This window comes from Pan troglodytes, chromosome 13 (assembly GCF_028858775.2).
Source record: "Pan troglodytes isolate AG18354 chromosome 13, NHGRI_mPanTro3-v2.0_pri, whole genome shotgun sequence".
In the NCBI taxonomy this organism is placed as follows: Eukaryota; Metazoa; Chordata; class Mammalia; order Primates; family Hominidae; genus Pan; species Pan troglodytes.
Genome location: NC_072411.2, coordinates 45,814,737 through 45,842,500, shown reverse-complemented (window position 1 = coordinate 45,842,500; position 27,764 = coordinate 45,814,737). Strand labels below are relative to the sequence as shown.

Sequence of the window (27,764 nt, the reverse complement as noted above, 5' to 3'; positions counted from 1 at the left end):
GACTCCATCCCTGATTTCAGCAAGGTCCAAGTTACCTCAATCCATCATTGGCCCCAGATTCTCATTTCTATTCAGCCTGCTCCTCCCAGAGGTAGCTGAATTCCTCCCTAGACTGGTTCTGGGAGTGTCTGGAGCTCCTAACTGGGGATAGTGATGCCTCCTGCAGTGGCTGTCTCTCCTCTGAATGTGTTCTTTGTCTCCATTCCTCAACTGAAACACATCTTCCTTGAGGATACTTTCCCTGCTCATCTCTTAAGTGAAGGTGGTTTTTTTTCCCCAGCTTCACCTAGCTCAGGAGCAGGAGCTAGAAGATATGCTTCCTTGCTGTCTATTGCCACTTTTAGACTGTTGCTTTCCCTGCTGAAGGTCACGTTTTGAGGGTCATGCCATCTGCTACCACCCCTGCTCCATTATCTTTCTTCTCCTCTCCCATTTCTATAACAATTTGCTGAGACTTCAACCAACCACATGGATGACCCATTCTATACCTTGGCCTCATGGTTCCTAGACTCTCTTGTTCCTAATAAATATTTTCTCACTTGGCTTCATCCATGATTAATCCAAGACCTGTTCATCACTCACACCTGCGTCACCTCCAAAGTCTTAATGTAATCATCCTGTTGCCTGCCACCTCTTGTATTTTAGCCCATTTAATGTATTACATTTATGGAAGCTTTTTTTGGTGAGAAACACAAATTCACTGGCTAAATAAATCATCCTTTTCCTTGATCTTCACCCAGTTCAATAATGTCAGTACCCCAAAATGTGGCACTTTGACATGCTGAGCTGAAGAAGGAGTCTCAAGGTCTCTCTGAGCTTCCCTGCTCCTGTCTTTCAACCTCTGTTTCTCCCGAAGCACAGGATGAAGTTGTTCTCCGGAGTTCCATTATCTGCCTAAAGTACCAACCTGCCAAAGAAGAGAACCATTGCCTTTTGTTTCTTCCCTGAGTTTTCATTAACTAAATTCATATCACAGGAAGAAAGACTGAAGCCTATCAATGCACCTGGACCGGCTAATGTCACAAACCGTTGCCTGCTCTGTGGTCCCAACAGATGTTGTCCCAGGCCATTGTACATCCTTCAAGCCAATTGAATCCCCTCTAAAAATCATTTACTACCCCCCTGAAATCATCCACACTTCCCTATCTCCCTTTCCCCTGTGAAGATGTATATAACCGTTGGTATCCCACTACGTAGTGGATGGAGTCATCACTCTGATATTCCCTCATGTGCACTAATAAATTTGTATGCCTTTCTTCTAGGAATCTGTCTTTTGTCAGTAGATTTGAAGCGAACCTTCAGTGGGCAAAGAAGAAGTTTTCCCTTGGCCCCTGCAAAATCCATTACATGTAAAGATCTATCATTGTACTCATCTTATCTCAACAAAATTGCTCTTGTCTTTCTCCACCATAATACTATGGCAAAATTAACCCTGATATAACTCAAACGTCCATCATCTCTTCTCCCCATTCATTTATTAATTTGTTCATCCAATACATTTTTCATGGAATGCCCACTCTGCTCAGAGCTAGATAGAACAGTGGACAAAGGAAACAAAGTTCCTTGCCTTCATAAAACTTACACTCAACATTGCTAAATTTTCTTAGAGACTTCTCTTTTTACCTTCTTAAAAACATTTTTTCTTTATTTCTTCTTAACCTAGAACATTCCACATGCTTCCCCCACTGTTCTTTTTTTTTGAGACGGAGTCTCGCTCTGTCCCACAGGCTGGAGTGCAGTGACGCGATCTCGGCTCACTGTAAGCTCCGCCTCCCGGGTTCCCACCACTCTCCTGCCTCAGCCTCCTGAGTAGCTGGGACTACAGATGCCTGCTACCACGCCCAGCTAATTTTTTGTATTTTCAGTAGAGACAGGGTTTCACTGTTTTAGCCAGGATGGTCTCAATCTCCTGACCTCGTGATCTGCCCTCCTCGGCCTCCCAAAGTGCTGGGATTACAGGCGTGAGCCATTGTGCCCAGCTGCTTCCCCCACTATTCTTAGCTAGTCACCCAGCCATAGAAAAAAAGAAACTAATCAGAGATGTACATTTTTATGTTCCCACCTCCTAACATGCCCAACTGTACGTGTACCCATCTATCTTCGTTCCATTTACCAGAAAGAAATGCGTTTTTTTGTACCCATTTCTTCTCTTGTGCTGCCTTCTTGAGGACTTTGTTCCCTTAAATCATCAGTTTTCTTCTCTGATCTGGATCCCACTAGCATATAAGAATGCCAGAACAAGTATCTTTCACATTAAAACAAAACAAAACAGAACACACCAAAACAACAAACCTCTACTGACCCCACAGTCCTTTCCTGTGCTTCAAAGCAAAATTTCCCTAAAAATTTGTTAAACTCTGTCTGTCAATGTTATCACCTCTTTTTCACTCTTCATGGTCTCCATGCTGGATCCATCTTCTCCACTCCATTAAAAGTCTTGCCATGAGGCACACCTTTCCTTAGTTGCCTTGACACCACATTACCCTGGATTTCTCCATAGTTTCCCCCTACCTTTTTAATTACTCTTTCCCAGTCATTTTTTGGTGGCAATTTCTCCCATATTCCTCCTCTAAATGTTGGAGTGACCTGAGACCAGTCCTAGACCATCTTATCTCCATCTACCTTCTCTCCCTAGCTGACCTTATCTAGCTCATGGCTGTAAATAATACCTACATGTTTATATTTATGTCTCTGGCTATAACTTCTCCCATGAGGCCCAAAATACTTATTGTCTACTCAAGGCATCCTTTTGGATATGTGGTAGACATCTAGTCATTGCAAACTTAATGTGTTTAAGAAAGAAGTCTTGATTTATCCCTTGACCAAACTATCTTTGCTCTCCACACTTTACCATTTCAATAAATGGCACTGATATCCAGCATCTTAGATGGAAAGCTGGGGAAAGCTCCCCGATTCCTTCCCCTCCCCTTCACTCTCTAAGATCGATTCATCCATGTGTCTTCTTGATCATTTTTCCAAAAGGTATTTCCATCTCCACTGCTTTCATCTTGTCCACATCATTGTCTGTTGCTTGGTCTCCCTGCTTCCATTCTACAACTGTTGTAATCCTTCTCTACCCAGAAGCTACGATAATCAGTTAGATCATGTAGCTCCCCTGACTACAATGATTTTAGGCTGCCAGTATCACTTAGAATGAAACCTGAACACCTTGTAATTCCCCACAGGGCTCCCTCTGCTCTGTCTGATGTCATCATGTAATACTCACTCCCTGCCTCACTATTTTCCCACTGTGCTGCTCTCTCTTCTGTGTGATAACTGCATGAGCGAGCTTGTCTATGCTCTTTGGTTGCCTTTCCCTGGAATGTTGATTTCTGGTCTCATCATGTGCTGCCTCCTTTCGTATTTGTTCCTACAATTTCCGGTGAAATGTAAGCACCTCTCAGAAAGGCCTTCTGAAGTGGACCCTGCCCTACCTAAAGTGGATGTCTCACCACCACTCCTTATCCTCATAGTATAATTGTCTTCATTCTCTGAGAGAAGTTATCATAAGCTGAGACTATATAGTTTATTTGATTAATTATGTGTTGTTTGCTGCTTCCAGTAGAATATAAACTACTTGAAGGCAGGGACCTGGTCGGATTCAATCAATTCTGTATCCCCATAACCTAAAACGGTACCTTACCTAAGCAAGGCTCACAGTAAATATAGGGTGAATGAATGAATGAATGAATGATAATCATTAATGCCAGGAAGAAACTCATAGGTAAAAGGAAAGATGCCTAAAGAAGGCAGGAGACAGAAGCAATTCTGGAATGGTAAATGTATGTCGCATGGAGCCTGGAGAAAAGTGTTGGCTTAAATTTTTCCTTTTTAAAGTAGTATTACCTTGGTTAAAAAAAATTAATTACTACATAGCATTTAAAACCAGTGAACTACATCTATATACCAGATTGCCCCAATGTTAAAAACAACATGAAAGTAAAAAAGTAAGTTTTGAAATGATACACAGAGTATCCTTGTATAAAAATGCAAAACTACATAATACATATATTGTTTATACATGTAACTTATGTGGTAAAAGTCAAAAACATTGATTTTTTTTTCCAGAAGAATCCATGCCATATTCATTACAGTGGTTACTTCTGAGGTGGGAAGGGAATGAACTTCAGGCAGGGAACAAAAGACACTTCAATTTTATCTGCAAAGTTTCGTTTCTGTTATTTAAAAAGTCTGAAGCATGTTTGATGAAGTGCTATCATTCTGCAGTTGGGTGGGGGGGTGGGTTGATGTGTGTTTATTATATTTTTATTTATAATTACTGTACTTTAGCATTGAAAAAAAGTTAAGGGCTATTATATACCTGTGGCCTGAGGGGGACTTTAGGAACTGATTCATAAAATATAATGTCCTTATATTTAAATCAAGGGTTAACTAATTCAATTTGGCATCTATCTGTGTGATTCTTGGGTGGGCTCCCTTTTGGCTGGCGTCTGTGTTTTTGGGTCAGACTGAAGTGGTGTGGAATGTGGAAATAGGAGGGAAAACATCTGTGCACTAACTCAAATATCTCCACTGTTCCTCCAGGGTCTTTGTTTGTGTGATTGTTTTGTTTTGTTTTCTGACATAAGAGTAGCAAAAGCAACAAATGTCGTTTGTTCAGGACATTTTATATGTTTGGGACTCTCTGTACATTATTGCATTCACTACTCACAACAACGGCATTAGGTGGGTATTATTATCCCCGTTTTATAGGTGAGAAGGCTGAGACTTTGAGGTAACTTATACCAGGCCACACAGCTAGTAGACGCAACAGAGGCAGGAGTCAAAGCTAAGTTTATTTGACCCTAAAGCTGGTGGGTTTCTATTATACTACTTTGCCTATTGCACTCTGACCCCAAAGTGCCTCTTTAACTTCTAGAATGTTCATTTCAGGCTTTGCTTTGGATTTAAAGCTGCCTCCCTTTCACCCACACTTTTGGTCAATGATCTATATCTTTCATGAAAGATGACTTAAACTGAGCTGAGTTTCAAGTCTAAGAAACTGATAGTCACATGACTTAGTGTCCAGCATTCCTATCACAAACTGGAATTTTATGGGTAAAAAAGACATATATGCACACACATATACACACAAAGTATGTACATATATGTACTAACCACTTCTCAACAAAACATATATGTATGTCTTAAGAGTTTGACAGAAGATACCACGTGAAAGTAAAGAAAGAAGCAAAAATAAGTAATATTAAGAACTGTACTCCTAAAATTTTGAATTTGAGCTAACCTGTGCTGTGTAAAGTACTCAAGATTTATTATCTCAAGATTCATTTCTTTCTTTTCTTTTCTTTTTTCTTTTCTTTGAGACAGAGTCTTGGTCTGTCACCCAGGCTGGAGTGCAGTGGCAAGATCCTGGCTCACTGTAACCTCCACCTCCTGGGTTCAAGCGATTCTTCTGCCTCAGCCTCTTGAGTAGCTGGGATTACAGGCACATGCCACCACACCTGGCTAAGTTTTGTATTTTTTGTAGAGACTGGGTTTCACCATGTTGGCCAGGCTGGTCTCGAGCTCCTGACCTCAGGTGATCTGCCTGCCTTGTCCTCCCAAAGTGCTGGAATTACAGGTGTGAGCCACCACACCCAGCCTCAGGATTCATTTCATTTTTATGTTTCTCAAAGCAGCTAGAGCAGTGTCTTTGGCATGAATTTGTCAAATGGGTGATGTGCATTTAGACATCCATCCCCTACACGGGGCCCTGCCTCTCACCTGAGTTTTTCCATGTTGTTCTGGTGTGCCAGAGCCTTCACCCTCTAGGACTCACCCCGGGTGCCACTCCTAGGAGCTCCCACCACACCAACAGCCCACGAGAGATGAATCTGCCTTGTTGCCCGCTGGACGGAAAGGCCCATCTGGGCTACTGTGTTCATGAATGTAAAATGGCTGATAAACTGTTCATATAAGTAATACATTTTCCTTTTAAAATGTATTTTTCACTGTCTTAGTCCATTTTCTTCTGCTAATAACAGAATACTTGAAACTGGGTAATTGATAAAGGAAAGCAATGTATGGAGGCTGAGAAGTCCATATCTGGTAAGAGCCTGCTTGCTGGTGAGGACTCTCTGAAGAGTGGCAGGGTATCACATGGTGAGGGGCTGAGAGTGCTAACATGCTAACTCAAGCCTTTCTTCCTCTCCTGATAAAACCACCACTACCCCTCCCATGATAACCCACTGATCTATGTATCCATTAATACATAAATAGATTGATCCATTTATGAGGGCAGAGCCCTTGTGATTCAATCACCTCTTAAAGGCCCTCCCTCTTAGCATTGCCACATTGGGGACAAAGTTTCAACATGTGTTTTGAGAGAAGACGCTCAAACCATAGCATTCACTTACCCCCCACAAGTGACTGTGAATTTCAAGAATTACGGTATAAAAATAGAAAAAATATTTTTGGGGAAATGATCCTTCTATGTGTCTCAAAGAAGATATATTGCTGCCCTTTTGTTTTTCTGTGTTATAATTCTAGTATTCATACCAGGTAGGATACTAACAGGGTACAAATAAAAGAGTGAAACTTCTTTTTCTGGAATTATGTAGATAGTTTTTCTCTTTCAGGGCTGATTGGGGACTAGAGATTTCTGTAATGAAGGCAAATGGAGAATATCATTTAGAATTAAATAAGAGTGTGTGAAAAAGGATTTATAAAAAAGTTTTAGCCATGATATTGAAAATATGAGAGGAAATTAAAAAAAAATCGAGACATAAAAGTCCTGAGCTTGAGTCCTTGGAAAAATAAAATTTTACATTAACATGTATAGATGCATGTTTTCTCTAATTTGTTGCTGTGAAATCATTTTGTTGAATTCATCGGAATGTCAACCTGTGGGCTTTAAAACATACTTATATTGGCCAGGATAACAGTGATAGCAGCAACTGTAATGCCACAAGCTTCTTTGCAGCCTTCCTCTGGATTCTGAAGAATTTAAACGCTAACAAAAAATCAATTTCTTGGATATAGAGGGCAGTTATACTAGTCACTTTGTGCTCACCTGGGAGAGTGGATTTATTTGTAGAAGTTTTAAATAACTCATCTAAGGGGAAAGAAGAGATTAGATCATATAAAGGAAAATTTCTGAGATCAAATAGGTCTCCTTTGTGACCTTTTGTTTTGATTCCTTCATAGATATACTTGAGAATCACCTTGTGGTGGGGATGGCAGGAATAGTCCCAGGCCCAAGATTTACTTAGAAAGGTAAATAAAGCTTCTTTTTATTGTCAAGTTGAAATGCACTACAGCCCGGTAACTGCAGGCCGTAATAACAATTTTTATTGGTCTCAATTGCTTCTTGGGCTCTGTGTCCATTTTGAGAGCAGTGGTCAGTTGTTGTACCCTTCCCCCATCTTGCTCATGAAAATGAATTTGTCTTTTAAATTTCTTCAAGGCTCTGTAAGTTGATTGGATGGTGACATGGTTTGGCTCTGTCCCCACCCACATCTCATGTCGATTTGTAATCTTCAATGTTGGAGGGGGAGGGGCCTGGTGGAGGTGATGGGATCATGGGGGCAGGTTTCCCTGTGCTGTTCTCATGATAGTGAGTGAGTTCTCATGAGATCTCATGGTTTAAAAGTGTGTAGTGCTTCCCCCTTAGCTCACTCTCTCTCCTGGTCTGCCATGGTAAGATGTAATTGCCTCCCCTTCATCTTCCACCATGATTGTAAGTTTCCTGTGACCTTCCAGCCATGCTTCCTGTACAGCCTGTGGAACTGTGAGTCAATTAAACCTCTTTTCTTTATAAATAACCCAGTCTCAGGTATGTCTTTATTGTTGTGTGAGAATGGACTAATACAGATGGTTAGGTGAGATAACTCATGAAAAGTCACTTCTATCCGATCTAGTTTTATTTTACCTGCAGTATAATTTCTGACTATATAACAGAGTACCTTTTCAGGTACCTTTTCAACAAACTTACAGGTGAAATGAGATAATGGCTCAAATTTGCTTTAAAACATTCAAACAAAAAAAAGTGGTAGACAGATGAGATAAGATTAGAAAAATGTTAGTACTTGTTAAAGCTGGGCAACGAATATCTAGAGCTTTGTTACATTATCCTATCTACTTTTCAGTATGTGTACAATTTTCCTTTTGCATTTCTTAGCTGAAATTCTATAAAAAATTTCTCCTAATCAACTATTTGGTTATCCTGAAATACTATTCATGTAAGAGAGTCAGAATAAATGCTTGGTTTGTTTTCTTTTTTTTTTTTTTTTAATGGATACTTACGTATTTTTTTGTTTGTTTGTTTGTTTTCTTTCTATATCAATTTTCAGTCTTTGTTTTCGGTTTTTGTTGTTGTTGTTGTTGTTGTTTTTGAGATGGAGTTTTGCTCTTGTTGCCCAGGCTGGGGTGCAATGGCATGACCTCGGCTCACCACCACCTCCGCCTCCCAGGTTCAAGCGATTCTCCTGCCTCAGCCTCCTGAGTAGCTGGGATTACAGGCATGTACCACCACGCCTGGCTAATTTTGTATTTTTAGTAGAGACGGGGTTTCTCCATGTTGATCAGGCTGGTCTGGATCTCCCGACCTCAGGTGATCCGCCCGCCTCGGCCTCCCAAAGTGCTGGGATTACAGGTGTGAGCCACAGCACTCAGCCTTTTTTACTTCTTTGTTTTCTTAGCACTCTTTTTTGGTGAGCAGTGAATTTGTATTTCCTTTCTTTTGTTAGTATTGTTACCTGGATTTAGGAAACATTTTTGATATCTTTCAATCTACTGTAGTTATTACACATTGGGCTGCTCAGTTTATGGCATCTTATGCCAGTGGAAGTCTCTTCAGGTTGGTTTTGGCACCTTTTGACCCGGTTCTATTACTCTTTGGTGCCTCCCTTGTCTTTTGGCACAATGAGCTGCTCCAGAGGCACCTTGTACATTTCCTATCCAAGAACAAGAATCTGTTATTTCTCCAAGAGCTCGGGCATTTTAATCCATGCCACAGAGATGTCTACCTGTTCAAACTACATGTAGGGCACATTGTGAAGTAAGGTTACATTGTGATAATATTGGTTAACAGAAATTTAATGGAAAGGTTTCTTTGGAAGAGCTGCTGCCAGACATTTGTTCTCATGACTGGGGATGTGGCCCAGTCCTTGCACAGATGCTACTTAATATTACAACTGGGCTGTACCAGCCAGCTAGCTCTTTTTACTTGCTCAAGATTTATTTTGGCTTCCAAACACCTGTCCTGCTGGGTTCTGTATGTACTAGGTTCAGTGGACTTGAATTTTATCAGTGCCCAACTTTGCCTGTAGAATAACTGGCTTCTAAGTTATATTTGGTTCATGCTTGTCCACTTAGTGTCTAAAAGAGTCAAATGCAAACATCAACATCATCGCCAGTTAACTTGTCTTAATAACTTTCTTTGGCATGACAGTGATTGCTAAAACTATAGTTACCAATTAGTGCACATTTCCCCCCAGGCTCCACATATAAAATCTCATCATCTCACTTAATCCTTACCACAATCTTATGAAGTGAATGTTACTGTTGTCATTTTACAGGTGAGCACACTGAGGTTTGGAGAGGTCAGGCTGCTGCTTTAAGGAGCTAGGAGTCACACAGAAAGCTCTGAATCCAAAGCTGGCATCTTCAACAATGGTTTGATACTTTCTCCATTGCTCAGAAATGTTAGAGATACAAGGAAATATAAGACATGGTTTTTCTTCTCAAGGATTTATAATCCTAATTGAGAAAGATAGGATGTCCATAGAAAAAAAATATTTTTTCCAACATGGAGAAGTCTATGAAAAGATACATGTAGCTGTTTGCCTTTCAATCCACCTACCTGGTATTGCCAGATTAATTTTACAAAAACATTTTTGCTGTCATTACCCCCCTGCTTAAAACTTCAAAGGTCCCCCACTGCCTACAGGATAAAGTCCAACTCTATTGCTTGGCATTTTAGGGCTTCCAAAATTTGGCCCTTACCTATCTTCTCATGTGTGAAATTCCACTGTGAAGCTGGCTCATGAACTGAGCTTCTACACCAAATGACACGTCTGGTGCTCTATGCTTTTGTGTTCCAGAAATTTTGTCACATTAAGGGCACCCTTATTTTCCTTTTTTTTTTTTTTTTGAGGTGGATTTTCGCTCTTGTTGCCCAGGCTGGAGTGCAATGGCATCATCTTGGCTCACTGCAACCTCTGCCTCCCAGGTTCAAGTGATTCTCCTGTCTCAGCCTCCTGAGTAGCTGGGATTACAGGCGCCTGCCACCATGCCCGGCTAACTTTGTGTTTTTAATAGAGACAGGGTTTCACCATGTTGGCCAAGCTGGTCTTGAACTCCTGGCCTCAGGTGATCCGTCAGCCTCGGCCTCCCAAAGTGCCGGGATTAGAGGTGTGAGCCACTGCACCTGGCCAACCTTGTTTTCTTCAGTGCCCCCTTTTAAAAGGTGATCCATAAAAGATGCAAAGCCAGTTGTCCCTCTGACTTCTCTGGTGGAACACTCAAACTGGTCTTATAAATATATCTTGTCAATTTCACCTCTGGGCCTTTGCTTGTGTCACACCTCTGCCTCGATGACTTCCTTGTTTCCTTGAGTCAAGACTCTCTTGCTGTCATGGAGCCTCTCCTGGTTTATCCAGGCCCTTGTTTAACATGATCTTATTTGAAATTCTTCAGAACTTTTTGTCTGTATCAATTACCATATATAGCCTTAAATTACCACTTATATATTTTTAAATTATACTTGGGCTTTTTCTAATTATAAAAGTAACAAATGCCAAAAGTAAAAACTTGAAGATGTGCCAGGAGCAATGGGAGAAAATTAATTACTGACGATCTCACAACCAGAGGATCACCACTGCTAATATTTTGTTGTGTGTGTACGTACATATTACAGCATATAAATAATAGCACATTGTACCTATGATTTTGTAACCTGCTCCTTTCTATGAGCAAATTTCTCCTGTCAATAGTATTTAAACACAACTGATTTTAAATGTCTCCATAATATTTCATCATATAAATGTTCCTTTGTGTAATTATTTGATTTTATATTACTATATATTTATATTATTTTTCTATTATAATAATGTTAAAGTAAATATATTTGGGGTAATACTCTAACACTGCTTATCTTTTTGGTACAGAGGAGCTAAGAATATTTGTCAAAAGGTAGACTACCTGGCTGAAAGTCACTTCCTAGCTCTATTCCCTTTGGCAATGATGTAACTTTTCTAAGCTTACATTTTCTCATCTTTGAAATATTCATTACCTTACTGCCTACATCGCAGAATTGTTTGTTGCAAGATAACTACCATGTGGTAAGTTGGTAGTAAGTGTGGGATATTATGATTTTTGTTTTTGCCTCACCTCTCTTCTTCTATGACTACATAATAAATCCCTTAAGGAAAAGGCTTTGTTTCATGGGGTCTGTGCTTGTTGTCCTCATGTCTGTCCCACTGTATTGTGCATAAGTGGTGGCTAACAACTGTTTGTTGATAATGACAAGGATGCCCAGATATGCGCCGGATACTTGCTGTGTAAGAAGTTACCCTTAGCAGCACTCGCATGCAAATTTGAAACTTTTCTGGAGACCCGAAGACTTTAAACTTTTCTCATCCAAATGCTCATTTTTGTTGCTAATCTTAGTTTTCTAATGTTCCAATTTTCCTCTGTATTCTTTACCTTCTGGTTGTTACCATCTGTGTTGATTGGCCCTCCTAGTTATAGATTGTGTTTACATACAAGGGGCTGGGAAGATCTATGCTCCCCTCATGCGATGGTATTTCTGGGGCACTAATGCATGGTGCTGTGAAACACGTCTTTGGCTGAGCTAGCCAGTTCAAAAGCCAGCTTCACAGAGGAATTTCACACATGCAAATGAACCATTGTGATCTTAGTCATGAAAATTCATGGAATAGTGGCTAGTTCAGTGTGGATGACCTGTCAATTTGGCAGCCAATCAGTTGGTTAAACATCCAAATTACTGGCCAGTTACTCGGTCTAATGCTAGTCTTCCTGCTTGTTACTGGGTTCTATGTAATCCTATTAAAAGCAATGACATTCTCTTTGATTTGTGGCAGCTAATGGTGTAGAAGTACCACGCAGGCACAGGACATGTGTCTGGCACAGTTTTCACTTGGGCATTGTGAAAATGGACCACTTGTGTTACTGTTGGATTTATTCTTAAAACTCTAAATATCCTCTGTTGAATAATAGGCAAAGTATCTTAATTTCATGGGTGCCCCCTATTTATTATTTTTATCAATTATAAATGGGAGTTGCTCTAAGGATTGAATTTTTTTTTTGATATGTACTAATTGATTTTGCTGGATCTATAGTTAGCTCCCTGGACTTGCTTGTACTGTCAGGCAGTTGGACAGAAAGCCGTGGAGACTCCTCATGGCCTGTTAGAACTTGGGATTTGATTGACAGTGACCCATCTACAGTTCAGTTTAGACAAAAGATAGCAGTATTGATAGGCTGGGAAATGGATCTAGAACAGTAATTCCTAGTTACAGACCTCTTTGAGAATATGATGAAAACTCCAGACTTGGACTCCAGAAAAATGTGCCAAAACTCTAGCATGAAGGTTCTGAGATTTCCTGCATCTGTTGAAGTCCAGGGATCCAGGGACCCACGAAACCTATGTTAAAATTCCTGTACTGAATGTCAGGGTAGGGAGTGGGAATAAAGAGAGACAGAGAAACAGAGAAGGAGGCACCGAGATAGAAAAAGATAAAAGAGCCATGGAAGAGAGTAGACTCGGAAGTAGAGAGAGACTGAGAGGCTGAAAGTAGATGTAACTGCAGTTCTCTTAGCCGAACATAATCTGGCAATGCTATACATAATTAGGTTCTAATAAACACTTTCTTATGTCCAGAAACTTGAGTTATTCTGTCAAATAAAAATCTCCCATATGAAAGACATGATATATCTTTCACCTGAGGATTTTTGACAGTGTTGAAAAAACATACAGGAACAACCATTTCATTTTAAAGGCAAGCATGAAGATTTTTAAAAGAACAGTGTAAGTTAAAGGGTCAGTTGGCTTGTAAATGCAAAAGCTTTTGTGTTTACTGAAGGCCATTGACAGAAAAATTGTAAAAATAATACTGATTGGGAAGCATCAGTCATACTTTTTTTCAAAGAGTTTTTAATATATAGTATTGTATTTTATTTTCACAACAACCCTTTTAGGTAGGGCAAAAACTGCCATATGTGTTTTGAACATGAAGAAATTGAGACATGTGTATGGAGACTTATCTGGAATGATGAACACTCCAGGAAAAAGTGAATTCTGGAAACCAGATTTCCCAGCTCTGATTCTCAGGTGAATCCATATATCCCTGTTAGATATTAACACCCACATAGCCAGTGCATATTACAAATATAGTGTCTTCTTGTTTCTTAAAATGAAATAAAATTGATGAATTGAAACATGAATTAAAAATAGTGTTCTTGAAATGGGACAAAATAACAGGATCGTAGAACTTTAGAATGTAGGAGACCCTAGACATGAATAATCTCACCTACTTGTTAAGGTCCTTGTTGAGGACAAGGACCTGTCCCAGAGGGCTTGAGATTTGAACAAGACCTGGTGAGTGGAGACATGGAAGAGACACTAACAGTACAATGAAATAAGGACTTGCTCTCAACTCTGCTTTTTTTCCCACCCCCACCCAGGGGAGAAGCAGGATTTAAAAGCATCTATTCTATGTTTTATATAACTTAGATGGAATGATTTGATAATAATTTTGAAAAATCAGGTGTGAATCAAATCCAGTTCTCTTCTCAGACTATACCTGGGAACTTTAAAATTCCAGTGTTTTCTCAGAAGTTGTCTGTATAGGATAATGTAAAATTCTTTACATTCTGTTGGCCTGGGAAATTTTACATGGCTAAGAAAATATAGTAGAATAATTGCTCTGCTTCTCAGACTATAGTAGAGATTCCTAGGTTAGCATTAGGTAATTCATGTTTCAAGGATGAATATGGTCATATATATCCATACATGCCCATATTCAATTATTCATGATTGTGAGATATATATATATACACACACACACACATACATACACACACACACATATGATATATAGATATATAATTGTGAGCATTTATAAAAGCATTAGGTCTGCAGGATATTTAAACACTCTTCATTTGTAACTTGCATTTTAGGGGGAATTATTTAGCTATGTGAGATATCACCATACTCAGTTTTTTTAATATAATAAACATGTCTAGTCAAAGAAGGCATTAATGAAGCAATTCCCCAAATAAAACAGCCCATGATATCTGAGTTGCAGCAGAGAGAGAGTGTGGTCTTTGTAGTTTAATCAAGATCACAAGACTTGTTTTGAGCGTCTGTCATCTTTAATTTTACAGCACTTCATTTCAGAGTAGGACTGCCAGGGTCACATGCAATTAAAACACAGGCAAGATTTGTCTTGTGAAATCTTAACATAAAAAGTAATGTGTTACTCCATTTTAACTTTTTTACTGAACTCCGTGAACTCACTAATTACTTTTCCCCCCTCTTGTCACCTTTTTGATATGACATGTATTTTATAGAGGAGATAGAAATTTGGATTTTTTTAATATCATGCATATGATTGAGGATAACAAAATTAAACCAGAGAAAAAAGGAATGCGTTTTTCAGAAATACATTTTTTAGTAATATCTGAGTACTCCAGCTTCAATTACAAAGAACCTCATAGATCAAATTCTAGGAAATAACTGTTAATCTGCTTAACTAGGGCAGGTAGAAGTGTAATAACGGACCAGAGATTTTACAGAGGCCAGGATCGTGAACCGGAGTTTATTCTCTGGGGTGCGGGCAAAAGCGCTTTTATGTGATTGGCTGAGAAAAGCATTAAAAGCCAGTGCCTACGTGGAGATTTGGAGCACAAGGAGGGTTGTTGCATCATAGTGATCAGTAAATTGCATAGACCCTTATTAACCTTATTGATAAGAAGCTTAGGGAAGACCCAGGCAGGTCGCAATATATTCTTCTTTTTGTTCTCCTGTCTGTCTCCGTTTGCAATCCCAGCCGCTTTGTATGGAGAGCTTTTACGCAGCACCTGAAAATTCAATGTGAGTAGCTGCGCCTTTAAGTTAGAGCCAGGGAATGGAGCGGGAGCCAGCCCATGCACAGGGGGTTCAGGGCCTATTTAACTGGTGCTGGGGACACCTGGAGAATGTTTGAAAATTTTGTGCTTAAAGAATCTTTTATATTACTCCTCTTTCAATGCAGCTGGGGTCTGTAGGGATCAGGGGATTATTTTTGATACCTGTCGAAAAGAGTTATGTCTACACTGATTTTCCATCCCTCACTACTAATTAACCTTATTGTATACAGGAAACAGTGTATTTAATACCTGCATTCTTTCTGTAATGCCAAGTAAAATGAAATCCAGTGTGAAATCTAGTTAGCGTTTGCCTTTTTGAAGTCATTTTTAAGTTTCCAGTTTTAGTGACTGTGACCTCAGAACTGATAGCTAGAAAAATAGTGAGCTCAAACCAATTTTGGTTTCAATTGTATTCCTCACTCCTTCCAACTTTAAAAGCTGCCTTTCACCTGGTCTGGTGAGGAGAATGGAGGAATGGAACATCCCGTGCTGGACCACGTTTCTCTGGAGTCTTCCATGTTGGCCTCTGCCTGTGGTTGTGAGGTTTCCCTTTATGTCCCATAGGCCGGCCCCTACTCCATTAACCTGGTTTCTCTCCTTGGCAGTTGAACACCTGTGTCCCCTTCTTTTCAATCTGGGAGGCTGAAATTGGACAGACACATCATGGCAAAGTTGTGCAGCAGCGATACAAGTAGATGCTGAAGAAAAGGGAGGAATCTGAGCGCAGGGATAAAATGCTCAAGAAAATCCCATTGGTGGAATGTTTGTGAGAGAAAAAAAAGGTAGGGTCTAGCAAGAAAGAGCAGAAATTAAACTGTGTAAAATGTCACCAAATGATGTGGAAAAATCCACATGTCTTCAAGTATGCTGCACAATATGGACTTAGAACACATTTTGCGAGTGATGTGAGAATGGTTAGCACAATGGTTACATTCCTGCTCTTAAAATTCCAGTGTGTGTGTGCATGGGTGTCAAGTAAACTTGTTAGTGAAAATAGTGCCAGAGGAAAGTGAGGATTTTCAGGCCACTGCCTTGTATTTTCCAGATTCCTTGGCTTTTGAGATTTTCATGTTGGTCAGAATGCCTATGCCTTATAACATTTGTCTGACATGTAAACCACACATTGATAAGTGGAGGGAAGTGTACCGGAAGATGCTGCTGGGTGTCACAGATGCCTAAGACCCCCTCCTCCTCCCAGCTGACTTGAACCAGGACATCAAAATTTGCTGTCAGACTTGCATGGGTTAGATTGGTGAATCTTACCATCTCTCCACTGCTTCTGTGATTTAGTAAGCATTTCTTAGGGACTTGCACTTCAAGAGAGGTAGCTGAAGGAATGTCTGTTTGATGGCCTTTGTTTAGGTGGGACTAAGAGTCAACACAAATATCACTGATTTGGCTGCACATAAGACGCTACATTTAACTTGATAGGAAACCTGACGGTGGATCATATTTGTATTTAATGTTGCTAGTATTCTGGGATTTTGTCTTGGTTCACTGATCCATCAAGTGTGCACAGAGCCCCAAGCACGGGCATGGTGTTGCCACTCTCACTTACTGCTTTCTTAGTGCTCTCCTTATTGAATGAGGAGTGTTGTATAGAATCCTACTGATGGCTTAAGAGTTTTGTGGACCCTGCATGCTTTGCTTCAAGCATAAAATAGCAAAAATCAGTTGTATAAGTCTATAAGGAGTGTGAGTGTGTGTGTGTGTGTGTGTGTGTGTGTGTATGTGTATCCTTCTTCAGGTCTCTTACCATGACAGCTAGGCATTTTCATCTGGACAACACTACTACAGAAAATTGTCATCTTTTTGTACAAAATGTTCACTGTATTCTCATCATTTAAATGATTCAAGATCACTTTCTGGCAGCATGAGACATGACATGTCTTGATGCCTGCCTCTTTTTCAATTATATTTAAGAGGAAGGCTGCTGGGACCCACATTTTTCATCTTTCACAGGACCCCTAAAGGGCCAGATTTAAGTTCAATACAATATTAGATAGTAAGATATGATAGATGATAACAGGACACTGACAAATATGATCCAACACAGCATAATACAACATAACATGGGGTTGAAGCTACCCCAACAGGTACCTGTAAAGATGGGTAAGGAGGCTTCTGTTCTGTCCTTTCCATAATGCAGTAAAAAAGTAGTACAATGTCTGCAAAACATGTAGGCAAACAAAATGCTACACAAATATTACAATTATAGAAATAACATGCATGAGATTAACCATCTACTCATAAGAACAGAGGTACTCTGTGTTTCTTTGAAAAAATTGTGTAATATCCCCCTTATTCTTTTATGAAAATTCATATGAAAGTAAAACTTTCATCAGGTGTTTTAACAGAATGACCAGGCACCCACACAAGTAGAAATACCTGGGGATGTTTATGCACTTACATTTTTTCAGCATCTTTTCCTAATTAAGTGATCATATGGTACAGTGGTTAAGGCAGGTGCCTCTGCGCCATATTACTTAGATTCAAATATTACTTAGATTCAAATATTCAAAAATTAGTATATTGGCATATACTACTTACATGAACTTGGTAATTTCAGTATTTTTTTACTCTCAATTTCCTCACGTATAAATCAGGGATAATAGTGTCTTCCTCAGTAGAGTTATCAAGATTAAATAAAACAATATCAATTGCAGTTCATGGCATATAACAAATGCTCTATAAATGTTAGCTAATCAAAATTAATCTTCCCAGGACTAATTTCTTGATGATCCTCTGGGTGGCCAGAGGAGCAATATTGGCTCAAGAAAAAGAAGGGAGAGGTCAGAGCCAGGTATGATAGAAGTGACCCTACGATCATCTGGGGATGATGCTGGTAGCATGCACACTCATTGACTTGGGCATGACTTGGCCAAAATGGTTACTGTCAAATGCCAAATCACTTTCAGAATCTAGAATTAACCTCCATCGCAACCCAGTGAGTAAGTCAGAAACGGGCCTGGTATGGGAGTTCTGCATAACAAGAGATGGTCTTTGCACTTAGCAGTCATAATGAAGAGATGGCAGGTAAAGCCCTGAAGAAGTTTAATAGTATGATGCACCATAATATCAATTTCTCTATCTGCTGCTGCTCTCTGAATTTAGACTTGCATTAACAGTCTTATAGCAATAATCTTCTGTCTGGCAATGGTGCCTATGATTTCTTCCTGCTTCAAATTCCACTCCATAATGTTGCCATGAGAATCTTTACAGCTTCGATAAAGTTACTTCCCCGCTAAAAAAAGACCTTCAGGGTCTCAAAATTGACTAGAAACTTAGGATAACACATCTTAGTATGGCATTCAGGATTTTTTTTTGAGTCTGGTCCCAACCTTCCTTCTCATTGTTTTCAGAACATAAAGTTATTATTAGTTAATAAACTGGAAATCCATCATCCACATCTTTTAGGAATAACTTGGAATTTCATGGTGTATTACCTGTTTTAATTTCCTTCATATGATTCCATTACATAGCCCTGAAAGGCAAAATAAGACAAGTAGAAAACAGATACCCAGCTTGAGTGAGTAATTTGCTCAGGGTCGACACAGCAAGTTCTCCTAAGTGCAAAGTGTACACGTTTTCTGCTCTTTCCCATTGCTCGGGCTCCTTATCCCCACAATCTGCTCCGTGTGCGACCACTTTCTGGGGAGCAAACTTTGTGACACTGAGGTCCTTGGGCTGAGTCCACAGAGCTGTGTTTTATTTGGTGCCCTTAAAAAACAGATTTCACACAAGATCCTGAATTTCTGGCTTTTCATGTAAGAGCTGAAGGTCTGGCAACATTGTGCCCACATTCCCACATAAGCAACATCGGCTCCAGCTGAGTAGAAGCCGACCCTTTTGGCCAGGCGTTAAGCTTGACTTTTCCACAGCTGCTGCTTCATACGCCTGCTGCCTGCTCCTCTTGACTCGTTTCTATCACTGCCCGGCCCCACTAGGCATCTGAATTTGCAACCCTTGTTTTAAAGAAAGAGAAAAAAGGAGACATCTATGTTCTAAAGATAAGATCAAACAGTGTTGAAAATATAAAATGTGATTATTATATTTCCAGAAAGTCCTCATTTTTTGGTATTAAGATGTAAGTTTCCTGGGAGAGAGTTGATGTTGTTTTGGTTTTATTTCTCATTTTTGACAACAGAGCAATTTGACCCAGAACCCTTAGCAACAGTCCTTTTTGGATGAAAATCTTTGCAGGGCCTTTTAATTAGGAATTGACAGGGTGATTAACTTATAATTCACAAAAATAAATGTGGAAAAGAGAAGTACAGGTCAATTTCTAGCTGTGTTAAACTGTAAGGACAGCACTATTGGCAAGTGATTGCTTCCTTTTAACAGCTTTTAAAATTTTTCTTAATTGGATCGTTTGTTTTCTAATTGGATAGGGAGAACCATCATATGGCTTTCAATTACTAGTTGTGGCATGGTGATCCTGTCATATGGCACATGCTAAGAAAGTCAGGCTGTCAACATATAAGATGAAATATATACCATCTCCAAGCAGCTTTCTGTGTCAATAAGAAAGAGGGGAAACCTCTGATATCCTGGGTAGGTAAAGGCGTGCTGAAACGGGACATAATAACTAGCTTGATTTTCTAGGGACTTGTGTTTCCATTCTACAGACTAAGTTACAATTTCTTAAAATGTTTCATTATCATAATTAGAACTGACCCTAAGAATATAAGATTATAATTTTATTTCACACACAAACACATATATGAGAAAATGCTGGTCTCCTCAAATTAATTTTTTCCTGCCCATTGGTGAATTTAGAGATTCTCTAAGAAACAAAGTTTCTCTATAGCTTTCTGGCTTTACAGCCTCTATGGGATCCCTTTTGCCTACAGGATAAAATCTGAATATGTTATCATGGCTGATATCTGATCCCAACATCTTTCTCCGGCTTTATATTCCAAAATTGCTAGGCATGCACTTCACCCTTTATTCACTGAACTTCTCACTTTTCTTTGGAGATGTCAGGTCTTTCATGACTCTGTTCATGCCATTCCTGTTTCCTGGTGTGTTTTCTGCATTTTTCTTTGGTAAATCTTATTCACTGGTCAAGATTAGATAGAAAAGGTTACCTTCCCAATGAAGCCTCATCTAACTCTGTAACAGAGTCAGAGGACAGTTACTGCCTGTAACTGAGTCTTTTGGTATTTGTCAACCACTGAGCATTGTTAATATGTCTGGAATAGCTTCTGTTCTTTTTGCCCATTCATTCAACAATACATTTTGAGCATCTTTAAGTATAGGTGCCGAATCCTGGGTCTACACGCTTACCAAGATGGCTAAGGCACCTGATCTTGTATTGAACTGTAATTAATTGTTAGGGATAGTCTCCCTCACTGGGCTGAAACTACAGAGGGTAGAAATATTTGTCTTATTTAATATTTGTGTCACCAGTGCCTAGAATTTTGCCTGGTTCAAACTAGGAGATAAGGAAATGCTCACTGGTGTTTCATGACTTCTTGCTGGAGAATATTGACCAGTTATATGAAATCTAACCTTTTAGTCAACCTAGTATACTTATAATCTCAGCTTCTAAACATGGAAGACTTGATATGGCCATCGTCACTGTATTTGAGATGTTACAGAATCTAATAATAACTTTTTGGTGTAACCCTTTTTATGCCTTAGTGTGTTAAGTCAGATCCTGTGATGGGCACTTTGGCTCAGCACGTTGGAATGGCCTTTTCCCAGAGAGGAAACACATTCTCTGATTAAATGCCCTTAGCAGGCAGGGACAGGACACAGCTGGGGTTTGAATCAGGCTAAATCCCATCAGATTGGAAATCAAGAAGCTGGTGCTTTTGAAGATTATAAATCTGGAAAGCAACAGAGACAAGGGGCTGTGAGTCCCTGCCCAAAGCAGGTAGTGCCACTTCTCTTTGGCTTTCAGTGCTGGTTCTCTCTGGCTGATGCTTCCAGAATAACTTTAAAGATGGATACGTGTGAAGGGATAAGATTTTAATGCTAGAACCACTAAATCTACTCTCCCCCAATGCTTCAAAAAGGGAAGTAATCAAAGTCTTGGGAAAGACCTAATTGAGAATACGGAATGGCATGGAAATGAGAACGACTTGAAATAGAATGCCAGAAACTCTTGTTTCATGTCTCCATGTTTTTCTGAAAGGCATAATTACAATTTTACATATAAGAATCACTTAAAGCTAGCAAGTCTGCCAGCCCACTGTTACTGGTGACTTCAGATCATGGAGTTCTGCTTCATGCGACTTTTTTCAGCTTTTCGTGTGTGTATACGTCCCACTGGATGAAACTGCACTTCAGCACTTATTGTGGTGGCTTCTCTGTTCTTGGCTACAAGCCCACTTACTGGCGCCATTGCTAAAATGAAGACATTCAAAAGGGACAAGGGAGTCCTCTGCTTCCTCAGGCAGCTCCATGGATGTTGGAGCTGCCTGCACATCTGGCTATCTCTTGAGCAGACTCTCCCCGTCTCCTGAATACCCCATCTAGACAGACAGCCTATGCCGCGGAGCTCATTATTGCCCTAAGTGTTTGCTCTGGATCTGTGCTTCACCCGTTTTATTTACATGCTTTATTTTTCATTTTATGAACAAATCGATAACTAGACTTACTCTTTATCACACTGGATTAGTTTTATTTATTCCGTTTGAATTTGATTAAAAAGCTGTCAAACTAAGTCTACATTTTTATCAGCAGAATACTTTCATAAAACCAGTATGAGATGTGTTCAACTAGAACATACTTTTCAAAATAAAACAATGTTTGATATATTCTAGACAGTTACCCTTTTGTTTATCCATGACAACTGAAACTAACCTTCAAATGGATAAAGCAATCTAAGTCTAGTCAAGTAATCCTTAGGGCATATGAAAAAAAAGGCTTTAAAAAAAGTTCTTTCTAGATGGATTTAATGTAATTCACCAATAAAGCATCCTCAGAAGCATAATAAAAATTCTACATAAAATGACATAGCCAGGGAAAAGGAAGATATACAGTTTGTTGAAGATTCAAAATGGATGTTAGCATTAAAAATGAGCAGTCATGCAATTCCTGTGTAATATAAAGATCAAAATTGCAGGGCACTAATTTTGCTTCTAATTTATAAGATAGTGTGTTTATGGGACCACATTTGTATTTATAAAAAAATTCAATGGCAAATGCTTTGAACTCTCATTTTTCTTGAGAAAAATTGCCATTCAACATGTTATATTTATAAATTTCACTGTATAGCATTGAAAATAGCTGGACCATATTTATACATATAAAAATGTTCTGGAAAGATGAAAGATATCTGTTTTGGTTGTGAACCTGATCTCCTTCGTTCTATTTACAAATTAATGGCTTCTGCCTTCCTACCTCTTTGTGTTCTATCCGTGTCCAAGTAACAGTATGGAGTCATGCTTAAGGCAGCCTGGATCTTGGGAAAGCACATGTGTGCACATGCACCCCTACTCCCAACCACACTCACTCACATCTCTACATACACAACCACACACCCAATTCCCTGGAGCAGCAGTAAGGCCATTTTTTGAATATGTGCTAGTCTTTGCATATTATTTAATAGCATGAGGCATGCATGATGTGCTCCTAGAAGTGCTAGAAGGCATAGCACCAAAGGGGTTAATGTAGAACACATAGAGGCAAATATTGTCAATTATTTTATTCAAATGTTTGGAACTTAAACACAAAATCATCATTAAGTTTTCACAAAATGAGGCATCTGTCGCTTGAAAGGCAAAAAATATTTCAGAAATATGTTTACAGAAATGTAAAAATATTAGGCATCAAGACAGATGTGAACGTATTCAGTAGCTTGTCTTGTCTGTCAGTCTTCCTCTGAGCCGAAGATCTTACTGTACTCGCTCAGCATGAGCTCAGCTATCTGGTTCTGGTAGACCATGTGGATCGCCATGTTTCCTGTTTCATTTTCAGCTCGCAGAAGGGTAGGTCCAAATACAATCCCCAAGCTTTGCGTGGACATGAGGTTCTTGGAGGCTTTGGCCACTATCCTGTGGAGAGAGAGAGGGAGAAAAAATAATTTCACTGGAGTTTGAAGTGAAGTTGTGGCTACTTTGGAGTGATTAAAAAAGGTTTCTCATTCAGGAAAAGTAACTGCATTATAACATTATTTAATCTTCTACCCTACATACTTTACTGTATGGAAGTAGAACCTATGAGTTTTGGGGAAAGGATACATTGCCTTGTCCAACTTTTTACCCCCATAATAGCTGAGCATTGTGGGTACTCAACAAATATTTGTGAAATGAATGAGTAAATATATTAAACAGCAAAAATGACTGTGAAATTAACAAGATTCAGCCTTTAAAATGCTTAGAGACAATTGAGGAAACAGGTGAGAGGCATGCAAAAAAAAAAAAAAATATATATATATATATATAAGAACCCAAATGAAATAACCAGAACAATGTCTGCACAATTAGTAGGCTGAAAAAAATTAAGTTTTTCATGATTAGTGTTGAGTAAAGTATTCCTGGCAAATGCTAACTGGAATATGTTTTGTAGAGGAGATAAGCTCTGAGACAGTTTGGTATATGGTAAAATTCTAAGTGTCTCCATTCATTTGGACAGCCAATTTAGCTTAATGCCACAATAAAATGCAGAATCCTGTAGCATTTGCACAGGAAAAGAGCCCCATTGGAATCAAATATGTATTTGCTTGTGTGAGGACCCTATGGAGAGCTGGAATACCAATGAAACACTAGGATTTGGTTTTATTAATGGTAATGACTTGCCTGTTCCAACACAGGACTCCTAAAAAGAAAATAAAGCCCCATCCTAGAAACTGATAATTAAAAAAGTAATGCTATTCTGACAGCTGAAGCCTACTTGATTTTATATTAAAATTCAGAAGAGTGGGGTTTTAGTGATAAGGAAATAAGGAAAGCATACGGAAAGAAAGAGTGCTAAGAAATATCAAACTCTTCATTCTACCAGACATCCAAACCCAAGGGAAATAAGAGTGTAGAAAATAAAGCAAAGCAAAGGAACACTTTTTTACAGGACAGTGGGGTCTCTGGCTTCAGAGCTCAGTGTGGAACATTGTTGAGGTGGTTGGACTTTAGAGGCCTCTCTTTGTTTGGCCTAAGTGGGCCTACATATCTCTGAATTACAGGTGGCAGAAAGACTGGTATTACAGTAGTCCCTGCTTATCTTCGGGGGATATGCTCCAGGAACCCCATCCCGCTGCCAGTGGATGCCTGAGACCTTGGATAGTACCGAACCAGATTGCCATCTATTGGAACATGTTTCTCTTCCATCCGCAGATGTAATGCCTTTTCCATCTTAACTCAGCACTCATCATGCACTGCGGCTATAACTTTTGCAGTCCGAGGCGCAACAGCAAAACTTGCACAAATTTATTTTTCCTACTTGACAATTTCACAGATGGAAGATTCATTCTTAACATAAATCATAGCAACCTCAGCATACAGTTTTTATTCTTTCCTTATTAAGTTGAGACCTTCCACCTTTCCACTGAATGGAAGCACGTTACGGCTTCTCTTTGGCATGTGTGAACTGCCAGCATCACCTACTCTTGCACGTTGGGGGCCATTGTGAAGTAAAATAAGGAATCCTCAAACACAAGCACTGTGATGCCACAACATTGATCTGATAACTGGGAAGGCTACTCTCTGAATAATGGCACCAGAGGAGACAGCTTGGAGACTCTGGACAAAGGGAGGAGTTACGTCCTGGGAGGGAGAACTCATCATGCTACTCAGAATGCTGTGCCACTTATTAATTGCATATTTCTTGAATTTTCCATTTCATACTTTCAGACTGTGGTTGACTTTGGATAACTGAAACCATGGAAAGTGAAACCACAGATAAGGGGGAAGCTGCATTTTTTTTTTTCCCTTCACAAACCTGAATCTCTGAAGAACCACTTTTGTGACCAAGAGGCCATGCCGTCCATCTCTTGAAAGAGTTTGAGCAGGGCCTAAGCCATGTGTGTACTGCCTGGTACTTGCCCACCACCAAGCAAGCTCATGGCACATACTGTGGCCAGCAAAGCATATTTGACCTGACCAATATTAATAATCAACTACTGTTCTAAGCAATTTTATTGTCTCATTTCATCATCATAACAAGCCCATGAAGTAGCTTCTATTAAGCTTGTTCAACAAATGAGAAGACTGAGGCATAGAGTGGTGTGACAGCCAGTGTCACACAAGCTGACACTGACCCAGACTGCCCAGGCAGTCTGGGTCCAGTACCTGTGGAAGCATCACTGTCAGTGTCTGTAATGACTCCTGGCCCTGGTAACTGGGCCGGCTTTTCACTCTGCCACCTTCCACCTGACTATACGATCCATTGTAAGAAGGTCTGAATTTTCGTTTTTTACTCTTAGAATTGTAATGGACAGCCTGGTGATAGTAGATTTCTTGTGGCCAAAATGACTCAAATTTAGACTGAATATTCAGGATATTCTGCTTCCCATTTTCCCTTTTCTTCTGCTTTAAGCAGATAGCATTTGTACCTGTGAGCACTGTTGGCATGGCTACATTTCTGGAAGGGATCCTCATATTTTTAGAGTGTGAGTTATCTGAGACTTCAAATTTAAAGTTTCTTTTGGAACATAAGAAGCTATGCCACTTTGTTATTTCATTTGCCAAAGTCCTATTGAGTGAATTAAGCATCCTCCTGTCTGTAGAGGGCAAGTGGAATGGACCTTTGCTTCTCTTTAGCATGCCCATCTACCTCAGTTTAAGATCTCTCCTGAGCCTCTCCCAGATATGCCTATTATAAAAGCCAATAGTAAGACTCACAATACACGCAATGCAGGTTTTTCCCAATTTGGTTTTAAATTAATACCTTTTTATGATGCGAACTCCTTCATTAATTTTACCACACACACACACACACACACACACAGACACACACACATATTTTAGAGGCAAATATGGAGATAGATAACATAAATAATCAATTGAGTACTTATTAGGTAAAAGTTGTTTTAATAACTTTACCCATTGGTAGCAAATGTCTAAATTGATAAGATTTATCTAGCAGAGAACAGGGCTCAGAGGTCATGGGCCATGGAGAAGGTAGAAGCAAAAGCAAGACTGTATTGAAGGTACAAAGGTGAATGGGGCATCTTGGCCAACAGGGTAGTAGAACATTAGGACTTGGAGTCCAGGAAATCTGAAAGGGCAAAAGGATGATGTAAAAATTGACAGGATTGAAGATACAGTTGCCTATTTAATTATGGCTATAGTTTTAGTTGGTGCAGAGACAGTGAGATTAAGGTATCTGGGAGCCAAAACTGAGACCCACAAAAGTGAGGCTAAAAATCAAGGGAGATGAAAGAGCTCATTAGTGGAGCGATAGTCTGAGGCTATGGGAGTGGAAGCTGGAAGGGGTCTATAGCTTTGGAGGAGCTTGGGTGGGTGGAGGGGTAACTCAGCTCTCAAAGGGGACTCAGGCATTGAAGGGAGAGCAAGAAAACTGAAACGGGGCTGGACTATTTACTATTTCTGCAGCATTCTTTTTATTTTCCCTGCTCAGCAAAAGGCCTGGTCTTGGAAACCAGAATAGGGCCAAATGTGGGGGAGTGAACCAAGGAAGTTTGAAAGGGGAAAGAGATTATGTAAAAGTAGACGATTGAAGATACAGTTATAGAAGGAAGAGTTGGAGGCTAGAGCTGCGTGTCTGAGTACCTCCTTGGGTAAAGCCATGTGCCTGCATGTCTGAGTCTCCCTTGGGAGAAGGCTTCTCAGCCACTGGGACACCGTGGGGGACTCCTGTAATGAATTTCTGCGAATGCAAATTACCTAAATTTCCTGTGGAAAAATGTTCATTTTGTGCTTTTATGCATGTGTAAATATAAAATATTCATTCTGCCTCAAACCTGTATCCTTTATGTCCATTTCCCTGCACGTTTTCCATTTGCTTTTAATAAAACTTATGCACATTTTAAATAATCTCATTTAAAAAATACATTTTTAAAATAAATTTAAAAAATAACACATAGTTTTGTATTCCTGTTATATTTGCATTATTGCAGGTTAAATTTTTTCAGCAGCTTGAAATTTTTTTCCTGAGTTAGGAAAATCAAGTTACTTGTAGTAACTTTAAAAAAAATTAAGAGTCATTAAGAAAGAAAGTTAGATATAGTATTATATAGAACACAGGCTATCTGGCTTATTTACTATTTCAAAATATGTATGTATGTGTATATATGTAATCTATATAAATATATACATAAAATTTATATGTATATAAATATATTTACATATATACATATACATACACATACATATACATACACATACATATACAGATATATGCAATTTGCATATATATGCAATTATTTATATATATGCAATTTATTATATATGCAATTTATTAATATATATATGCAATTTATTATTTATATATATATATGCAATTTATTTTCCAAATATCAACCAAACAGTAGTTCATGTGTGAAGAAATCACTGTCTTTAGGTTAGAAAAGGTGAAGGTAAAGATCAATTTGGGGTAGAAGTCATCAAATACTGAACTATATAATTCATGTTGACTAATACATTCTCATATTAAAGTTTAAATTATGTGGGGATAGACATTTCCAGCAAAGAAGGCCCCCAAACTGAGGATGTCTGGGAAAATGTATTAATGCTGTTATAAATGTCATGATTCAAATGGAAGCT

The 27,764-nt window shown here is 39.2% G+C and overlaps 1 protein-coding gene and 2 long non-coding RNA genes across 8 annotated transcripts in view; 2 read left to right on the top strand and 1 right to left on the bottom strand.

The window, feature by feature from the left end:
* The window catches only part of LOC104005193 (uncharacterized), a 269,037-nt gene that overhangs the window by 107,011 nt on the left and 134,262 nt on the right, over positions 1–27,764 (top strand). The gene's annotated exons all lie outside the window — the stretch shown is intronic.
* LOC129143409 (uncharacterized) overlaps positions 13,733–27,764 on the top strand; it is a 40,952-nt gene continuing 26,920 nt past the window's right edge. Inside the window, exons 1-2 of the long non-coding RNA XR_008546787.2 lie at positions 13,733–15,058; positions 15,699–15,875. This is a non-coding gene — a long non-coding RNA (uncharacterized LOC129143409). The remainder of the gene's footprint in view (positions 15,059–15,698; positions 15,876–27,764) is intronic.
* ARHGAP15 (Rho GTPase activating protein 15) overlaps positions 22,736–27,764 on the bottom strand; it is a 638,999-nt gene continuing 633,970 nt past the window's right edge. For all 4 annotated transcript variants that reach the window (XM_001157299.6, XM_063790437.1, XM_054679802.1 and 1 more), the window contains one exon: positions 22,736–23,099. In XM_001157299.6, coding sequence (XP_001157299.1) covers positions 22,916–23,099 — 184 coding nt within the window. In that variant the 3' untranslated portion in view covers positions 22,736–22,915. The remainder of the gene's footprint in view (positions 23,100–27,764) is intronic.